At 37.0% G+C, this 10,388-nt stretch overlaps 1 protein-coding gene across 1 annotated transcript; it reads left to right on the forward strand.

The window, feature by feature from the left end:
- Positions 1-5,898: 5,898 nt before the first annotated feature.
- On the forward strand, positions 5,899-7,075 carry LOC112454607. Its single transcript, XM_025016105.1, has 3 exons — positions 5,899-5,995; positions 6,252-6,458; positions 6,538-7,075. Exons 1-3 carry the CDS (start codon positions 5,899-5,901, stop codon positions 7,038-7,040), a joined length of 807 nt encoding a protein of 268 aa, XP_024871873.1. The 3' UTR covers positions 7,041-7,075.
- Positions 7,076-10,388: the final 3,313 nt, after the last annotated feature.

Raw genomic sequence — 10,388 nt, forward strand, 5'->3', positions numbered from 1 at the left:
GCATCGGAATAGTATAAGTTAATGTGTTTTCTCTCTTAACGTAATATGAGCGACGAGTACGCATAACTTTGCAAATCAACGTTCGATCCTGAAATCAGGAAACCGATCATGAAAATCAGCGAACCGCTCGTAAGAAATGGGGATCCGTTCGTGAGGAATGGGCATCCGCGACGCGTCGACTTAACGAGATATCTGATTCGTCGTGAAATCGGAATCGCCGATCTTCGATCTCAGCGGAGATTTCTCGATACTTATGATTACGCTGAAACATTAATGTGGCGGACTGAAGATGGAGATTTTAATTTTGATATAGACGCGTTAGCGGTGCAAATGTAGCATTAGCGATACGTACTCGCGAATGAACGATCGCCGTTATCCATCGTCCGAGGAATCGGACGACGAACTGCGCTGTCGCGAGCCCATGCCTAAAGACCGTGTCAGACTACGCATTGCGGACGCGGATCGGATTGAGATTGCGGCTCATCGAATTTGGATTCCTTGTTCACACTACGGATTCAGTTTGCAGTATGCGCATTTACTCGTTTGCTGTGAGAATGTTTAATTTACAAAGTTATAATTATAATCGATATATAAAAAAAAAGAAATTTATGTTCATGTCTATTGTTATTAATAATGGCTGAGTACGAATCGTGTGAGCAGCGGAGTAAATGGGTTTATAAGTGGATATTAAGAAGAAAAGAAAAAGGTTTGCACCATAATCTTTTTCTGGAACTTTTATTGGAAGACCTTAATCGGTTCAGAAGATTTATTATAAATTGAAAAACTTACAACTTAAAAGGAAAACTTAAAATTTGTAACAATAACGACAATTTTTATTACCAATAATCCGACTACCAATAATCTTGGTAGTCAGGTAACATTTCTTTTGAATTTTTATACTTCAAAGTTTTATTTTAAAGAAATTTGATTATTTAGATGTCTCAGAATGGATGCAGACACTTTTAAATTTCTCTTGAAAAAAGTTACTCCTCTAATTAGAAAACAAAATACTCATCTACGGGAAAGCATTCCACCTAGTGAGAGGTTATCAGTTACTTTGCGACATTTAGCAACAAGTAAAAAACCAAATCGATTAATAATAGTATTTTTTGTAACTAAATCTTTATTTTGTATGTCATTGTAAAGGAGAAACTCAAGAATCGTTAGCTCTCACATTTAGACTTGGTAGAAGTACCATTTCAAACATTGTAAAAGAGGTAACAAGAGCAATAATTATAGTTTTAAAAAAAGAGTTTCTTCGCTTTCCCCAAACTGAGGATGAATGGCGTGTGGTTAGCAATGATTTTGGACAGCAATGGAATTTTTATCATATAATTGGAGCAATGGATAGAAAGCATTGCGTTATTGATCCTCCTTTACAATCTGGATCTATGTTTTACAATTATAAAGGAGTGTAGTATTACAGTGTAGTATTATTAGCCTTGGTCGATGCTCAATTACGTTTTATTTATGTTAATGTGGGGACTAATCGCAGAGTTAGTGACTCTGGCGTTTGGAACAAGTGCTCTCTAAAAAATCATTTAGTTAGTGGTACTCTGCACATTCCTCCTCCTGCTCCGTTGCCATTTACACAAGATAAGTTTCCCTTTGTAATTATTGGAGATGAAGGTTTCCCATTGTCAGAGAAACTTTTAATACCGTATCCAGGACCTCAATGTAGTGGGATGAAAAGCAGGAGAGTATATAATTATAGGTATGTAAACTATTCATACTATATTTTTAAATTTTATGTCAAGAGCTACAACAGTACTGAAATACTTGTTTAATCGTGCGTTGCAGATTATCTAGAGCTCGACGTTGTTCGGAAAATGCTTTTGGAGTGTTGGCTGCTCGTTTCCAAATTTTTCGATCCGCAATGCGCTATGATCCCGATGACGCATCTAAAATTATTTTAGCTACATGTTGTTTGCATAACATGCTAAAAAGCCAGTCTATTGGACGAGCTATGTACCCTTGGAAAAATTTACCATAGAAATCTTTAAAAAAAAACTTAAAACTTACTTTAGAGAAAAACTTAAAAAAAATTAAAGGTAAATTTGGACACTTTAAAACTATTGTTTAAGGTAATCTTATAACTATAAGGCAACTTACTTCAAGAAGAATGTAAAAGGAACCTTAAAATTATGAAAAGTAAATTTCGACAATTTTAAAGTTAAAAATGCCTAAATTTACTTTTCATAATTCTAAGGTTTTTTCACAGAGATAAGTACTCAGCAAACACAGAAAACACCAAGTGAGCAATTTGATAGCAAATTGCTCACTCGGTGTTTTCTGTATTTGCTGGGTAAAGTAAGCATTACTGTAAGTTAAATTTGTTATTATTTTATTTATTATAAATTTTTAAAGTGTTTTTAAAATATTATTCAGTACACCCATGTTTTACAATTTAAATTTCATTTGCAACTCTGCCAGATTTATTAATAGCTGGAGAGCTTCTTGTTTTGGTCTGGGTTTACTGTTTTATTTAGTGTTTCTATAAGTAATTGTTTTGCGGCTCCATTTGTTAAGTTAAAATACTGCAATTATTGTAAAACATGCTACTTAATATATTTAAACCTGACAATAATTTAATACAATTTTGTTTTTTACTTGAAATCTTTTATACGAATCTTTTATCCTTTATACTTGTTTCAATGGAACCAAACTATAAAAACTAAAGAAAATCTTATAAATTATTTTTTCCTAATAAGGACAGACATATAAAAAAAAGATAAATATTTATATCTTATTTTAAAACTTAAAAGCACTTTAAAAATTCCAGATGCAATAATATAGAAATAACAATAAAGAAAATAACTTAAGAGTTATCCTCTATAACTGTAAACCTTATAACTTTAAAATACCTCGATCGAAACCTTCCCTACTTTACCTACATTACCGGCCATTACCGCCATTTACCGCCTAACTGACTCGTTACCATGGCATAACCTCAATCTTACCACTCACTTCTCTCTACTACTTTTCTCTACTTGCATCCTACTATCTCCCTTCATTCTCATCGCATCCCCTACTTACACCCTATCTTTCCATTATCCCTACTTGCCACACACTAATCTTTAAACTCAGAAACAAAACTAAAATTGCACAACACACTTTCACCGCTACCATTCACACACGCGCCATCTAACCAAGTCCAACTTTAAAATACTTATAATTTTAACTTTATAACTTTAAACCTTAAAGATTTAACTACATGAGATAAATCTCCTTAAAAGTTTGCTTCCATGTAACTTTTAAGTTAAGATCGAGATTTATAAAAAAAACTTTAAAGTTTAATGTTTTCTTATGATTACTTAAGATTTATTAAAATTACTTTAAAGCTACTTTTCCACTCCTTTAGAGTACCAGAATATTATTTTAAAGTCAGTTTTTAAAACCTTTGGTTTTCTAAGATTATTTTACAGTCAGTTTTGAAATACTTTAAAATTTCTTAGGTTACTTTAGATTAACCTTGTACACACTTTAATTTACCTAAAAATTTCTTAAGTAAACTCTTAAATTTTTAAGATTACTTTTAAGAAATTTAAAGTTATTTAAAACATATTTTCCCAAGATACACCACCTTTCTTTATTGATAGAGAAGATGAAGTTTCAGATGAATTTTATCATGGGGATTGGAGAGCCGAAAATGCAAGAGGCATGATAAATTTAGCTCACCAAGGCGCGGCGTAATCTATGCCCGTGTGAGAGAAAGGAGGAGAGGGATTGACTCGGGGATTCGGGAGATCACCCATTAATTGCGTCGGCGTTTTCGCGGAGTATCGAAGGCATGTAACGCATTTATGGATGTGAGATTTGATCTTGCTTCGCGCCGAAATTATCCAATAAATTTGACGAAGACATCTAAACGTGAGTTGTGTCCCTCCATGGAGGGAGCGTCGGTGTGCTTGATCGATCAAAGGTTCAGAAATATGATGTCGCGGGAGTATGACCGGGTGTCGCTCATTGTAACTCAGCGCTGAGTTTTCGAGCCGCCCGCCCAGCCGGATTAATAGATCTTTCCCGATAAATGGGTGGAGAGAGCGTAAAGGACTTGTTCGCGATACTGCGGCATGAGCTTTTAAAGCTTTCAAGTCATCCGAAAAACAAATCGCTTGTACCGATCGAAGCCAAAAGACCGAAGCTTCGTGGATCTCTTCTGCGGTCAAAGGCGACGTGATGATCGCCGAAGAGGCGACTTTATTTTTTAAGTTTTGAATGAAACGAATGTATGCGGTAATACGGAGAAGTCGGATCCAGCACGAAGTGGGCAGATCTCACTCAGGAGTTGGATCGACGAGATGAACGGTAGCTTTGCGCGTTTCGGAAGATACCGTTTGCAAAATTTCCTTTCCGATAGGAGTCGGGAGAATCGGCCACGAGGCCGGGGATTTTCTAAGCCACGGGGGGCCGAACCACCATAATTCATGGTGGACGAGATCGACAGCAGTAGAGCCGCGAGAAGCGCAGTCGGCAGGATTGTCGTGAGAACGGACGTGCGGCCAGCGTACTGACGGAAGGCGCGTCTGCACCTCGGAGACGCGGTTCGCGACGTAGGAATTCCATCGAGATGGATGTTGCTGAATCCAAGCCAATGCGATTTGGGAATCAGTCCATCCGAATAATGACGCTGGCAAAAAGCGCAGAGAATTTTTTACCCAATCTAACAACCGAGTTAATAGAACGACGGCGTTAAGTTCTAATCGTGGAACGCTGACGGTTTTTAACGGCGCGACCTTCGTTTTGGCCGCGAGGAGGGTAACCTGAATATTTGTGGTAGAATGCACGATTCGGAGGTAAACGACCGCGGCGTAAGCTCGAATGGACGCGTCCGCGAATCCGTGTAATTCCACTTCGATTTTATCTTGACGCATCCCTGTCCATCGGGGAATGCGTATTTCACTAATATGAGGCAAATCCGTAAAATAATATAATTAATCCAATGAGGTAAAAGATCGTCGGGGATCGGAGAGTCCCAATCAATTTTACGGAGCCAGAGCTCTTGCATCAACATCTTGGCCGCGATGACGATCGGTGACGCCCATCTGAGGGGGTCATATAACCTTGCAATGAATGATAAAACAGAGCGCTTAGTATGAACAGTTACGGCGTAAGGCGAGATTACAAAAGTAAACGAGTCATCATGCGGGGACCAAGACAGGCCGAGGACCTTGAGCGTGTCATCGCGATTGATCGGATAGTCCGAGGATTCACGTCTTCCGGGATATCCGTCAATAGTTCGGCTGAATTCGCGGCCCATTTTCGGAGGGGAAAACATCCATTTATTATGCCGACGAGTTGCTTGCGTTTTTCGAGCAGAGACAGAAGGTCGTCTGCTCCGAAAAGAACTTCATCGACGTAGGTCGATTCTTCGAATATTGAAACCGCGTCGGGGAAATCTTTACATTCGCCCCGAGCTAATTGGAGAAAGCAGCGCTGCGCGAGGAATGGCGATGGCTTTTGGCCGTAAGTCACGGTGAGTAAGCGATACGGTCGAATCAACAGACTTTCGGGACAGCGCCAAAGAATTCGTTGGAAATCCGCGTCGCGCCGGACCGATGATTATTACCCCCGTGGTCGGCCGTGGTCAAAGGGGGAGCAAACATTACGTGGCGGTCTTCGTTTGTCTCGCCACTAAGGGTGCGTTCGGGGAGCTCGCTTTTGGCGCTATAAGCGCGCTATGACCGTTCGAGCAGACGCTTATTGTCGCTATAAAATTGATAATGACGTCACACTAAAAGCAGCGTGACGTCATTACTCGCGCTATTTCTCGCTATCGTCTTCGAGGTGAGGCGCCGAACGTTCACAGCGTTCACTTGTTATTTTTGCTGCCTTTTCTGTTGCTTTCTGTGATATAAAAGTGTATTAGATATCACGGGAATCACGAGTAAATAGAAAATGGATCCACTTGTAAAATTAAATTTGAAAGATCTTGATACTGGTATAACATATACAACATATCTTTCATCGAAAGATGTAAAAAGGGTGGAAACTGGTAAGTATAAGAGGTTATGTTCTTGTTTAGTGTTATTTATGATACATAATTATTAAGATTTTATTTATAGCATGTAAAAGCAACTTTATTTACATTTAAATTAATGTAATAACATGTTTCTACATATTAATAGGAATTAAAGTACTATGCAATTGTAAAAATAATATGTTTTTAATAAATATGTCCCATGTTTTGAATATGATTAGCATTGTTTCTAATAATTAATTAACTATTACTTGTTTTTTTGTATCTTCAGATATTGTTTATGCTTCTAAAGTATTGGAAGATTTAAAGACGAGCAAAGGAGCTACATCCAGCTCTGGTCTCATGGTCCCAACAACATTAAGTCCGAATGTTGCTTCAGAACAGAATGCTGAACAAGATTCGGCTTTCAAATGGTCGCATCAGGCTATTCTCCTTTTTATTGAGGAATTTCGGAAGCGAGAAGAAGATACCAAATCTGGTAAAATAATAATATAAAATTTGATTTAATAATGTTGTTTATACTTTATGATGTCATAAATTTTATCTTTCTTTTGTAGGCAAAATATCACAAAGACGAGTATGGGACCAGATAAGTGAAGTGCTTCGTAGCCATGGACACGACGTTACTGGTCCACAATGCCAATCCAAATTTAACGGGATGAAGAAAACCTTTAAAAGCATAAAAGATCATAACTCAAAATCCGGAAATGCTCCACGGGCCTGGCTTTACATTGAACTGATGGAATCATTATTAGGCGAGAAACCTTTTATGAAGCCTGTTGCTGTAGCCTCCTCCTCAGGTGTAATAATGAAGAATGAAAGTAGCGACAGTTCCCTTGACGGTAGCTGTAGCAGTTCCAGCAATGATACTTCTTTAAGGTTGCAAAAGAAAGGCCACAAAAGAAAGGCCAATAATATTGCAGAAGCCATTCTTGAAAGTAGAAGAATTTCCGAGGAAAATAAATTTCAACGTTATAAGCAGACAACAGAGCAGCGAGCTAAACTTCTTGAAGTTTTAGATAAACTTACTCAGAAATTACAAGTAATGTTTTTGGATTAAAGTATTTACCTTTAATCTCTCATTTTGTATGGTTTTTCTAACTGTATGTTTTGTCTAGTGATTTTGATTTTGCTTGTTTAGGTCAGATGGATGCATGAAGCAGAACTAGGTTTCTTTTTGTCGAAAATATTTTGCACATGATATTCAAGATTTTATATAATTACCTTACACATGCTATAAGTTTTTTTTGTCGACTATCGTATACGATATATTTTAAAGATTCAAGCCCTAAGAGTATTCTGTGATAATACACCTAAGAGTATTCTGTGATGATACCCGTCAGTATTTCTAAAATAGGAAGATATTCTTTTATTTTGTTTTAAGAGTGGGCATTTACGTGTTGTTAAGTATATGAAATACTTTTATAGAAACAAATATTTATTTTTTAATAATAAATATTAATAGTAAGCAAGTTATTTTGGATAATTCTAAAATAATGTACCTGATAATGTAATAGATCCATCTTTATATAAATAAACATACATTTGTATGTAGTACTTTGTTGTAATGAAATTTCTGCATATAATTATTTACTAATTACGCAAATAATTGTTATTGAAACAGTGTAATAACTTTTCTATGCTATTTGATATAAAATTTTGTACAATTCTGTCGACATAATTTAATTTATTAGTAAAAGAGAAAGAACACAGTTCTTAGAATAATATTTATTTAGTACAAATTAGAAGGTTTTATATCAGTTTTATATTTATTCTTGACAAAGAGACAGTGCATTAAACAAATTATTTATACTAGATTATTGATATCAAATTTGAAACAAAAGAAAAAAACGATATTCTGGCTTTGGCACTAGATGATTCCTGTTTCATACACATGAGTTGTGCCAATACAATAACAAAGAAATATGAATTAGTAATATTGTGTTCAAATAAATGTGTTCTCATGACATCAGAGTGTTGATTACAATCAATAGTTGATTTACAAGGTTACTTTAAAGAGGATTCTACAATAAGTTGGAAATGCTTTGTCGCCAGTCGCTAACGTTGTGATACTGCGATGTAATTCGTCAATTATGTCGTTTGCGACTGGCGACAAGGCATTTGCAACTGATTATAGAACATCCCTAAACATGTCGCATAGGAACGTTCGCAAATCAAATCCCTTTTGGCAAGACCTGCTTGTTCAACTTGTGCAGCATCTTGAAAAGGAATATTGTCGTCTTCTACTTCATTAAATTTTAGTTCAATTTTGTCCCCCCTTAAATGGCAAACATTATGCATCGTACAACATGCAATCACAAACATCGGAATTAAATCCACTCTATCTATTGCAAGAACAGTCCTTATACTGCAAAACCTTGTTTTAAGGAGCCCAAAAGCCCTTTCAATAGCGATTCTAGCTGAGGAATGACAAAAATTGAAGTTTTTTTGTTTAGCAGTAAGATGCCCATTGTCTCGGTAGGGAACAATAACATTTTGATGCAATTTGTATGCAGCATCTCCAAGGATATGACTATCTTCAGGAAATTTTTCTGGATTTCCTAACCATTCTTGCACTTCAGACAATCTGAACACTCTTTGGTCATGCACAGACCCTGGATGACCTGCGTAGCAATGAAGAAAGCGTGTTTTATGGTCACATACTGCCTAAAAATTCAGAAAAAATATAAATATATTAATCAACATAGAAATTTCAATAGTTAGGCTTAAGCAGGATTTATAGAAGCCGTAAACAACTGTTAACTTTAAAATTGTCGCTTTTGCCTTGGTGAAACAAACATATGCAGTTTTAAATTTTGCTTATAAAACTAAAATAATATTAATGTAACCAAATCTTAATCAGTCAGGACAAACATAACAAACCTGTAATTGGATAGAATGGTGTCCTTTACGATTTACATACGATGCTGGTTCGTTATGTGGAGCTGGAATGTTAATGTGGGTGCCATCAATCGCTCCAATTACTTTTAGAAAAGCACTTGCAGCTTCGAATCCAATCCAAATTGTTTGAGCATTGTTATATGATGGCCATTTAATGAAAAATGGTGCCAATTCATATAAGGCTTCTATCACTCTTCTTGTAGCGATAAGTGCAGTACTTCGACTAACGTCAAATTTTTCAGATATAGATCTAAAAAGATACTAATTAATAACCACAGAGACATTCAAGGTGAATCTGAATTTCATAAACAATATTAACCTATAGGAATCAGGTGTTGCCATACGCCAAATTACAATTAAGAATTGCTTTTTGGGAGAAATCATTGGTTGTCTAGTCCCGCATATGTTCCGCATATGTTCTAGTTAATCTCGGAGCAATAAGATTTAATACATATTCAAATGTATTTTTTGTTATTCTGTGCCAGAAAACAGTACAAAATTAACCTCTTAGTAAATATAAGAATGTACATAATTTAAAACAGAAATGATAAATTGAGTGTAATTTACATAATATAAAATACACGTATAATTCGTAGAATGCAAATTACCTAAAGTGTGACTTAAATTGTTGATCATTATAGGCTGGAATAATATTCTCCACATAGTTTTTTAATCTTGGCAACTTTTCTCTTCTTTCCGTTACATACATAATGTGTTCCACCTCATCATCATCACTCTCTGATGATGATGAACGATCGATGAGTTCTTGCAAAATTGCAATAATTCCATTTTTAATTGTATTCTGTTGCACTAACGGATTAATATTTTCTCTATCCATATTGTCACAGTTGTATCATCAATACACAACAATAGCGCGCTCTCCAAACGTTGTCGCTTAGCGCTACGCGTACGTTCGGGTAGCATGCTAACGTTATCATACTATTGGCTTTCCAAACGGGGTTCATAGCGTTAGTGTCTCATAGCGCTAATAGCGTCTCCCCGAACGCACCATAAGGCGATCCACCTCAAGTGTGTCGAGGATTACTCCTCCGATGGATTCCTTGCCGCATTTCATCGGTTTGTCAGTCGACGTGGACTGTCATCGGACATGTACAGCGATAATGGCACGAACTTTTGGGGTGCGGACCGCGAGCTACAATGCAGCTTTCGCTCGCTTATGAACAACCCTTCCCTCAAAGAAATCCTCGCGAATGACGGTGTGAAGTGGCATTTCGTGCCCCCGGCTGCACCACATTTCGGCAAGTGAGTCCCGATTGCGCACATTACAAATCGGACACGACAATATTTCCCGATCGGACACATTCCCGATCGGACACGGTGCCGATTGGACACATTTACTATCGGACACGGTGCCGTACGGACACGGTGCCGTCCGGACACAGTGCCGATCGGACACGGTGCCGATTGGACACAATCCCGATCGGACACAGTTACTATCAGACACATTTAGTTGCATTCGGACACGGTGTCGATCGGACACGGTTAC

Source organism: Temnothorax curvispinosus, unplaced genomic scaffold (genome assembly GCF_003070985.1).
Source record: "Temnothorax curvispinosus isolate PA1 unplaced genomic scaffold, ASM307098v1 QBEX01005160.1, whole genome shotgun sequence".
Lineage (NCBI taxonomy): Eukaryota > Metazoa > Arthropoda > Insecta > Hymenoptera > Formicidae > Temnothorax > Temnothorax curvispinosus.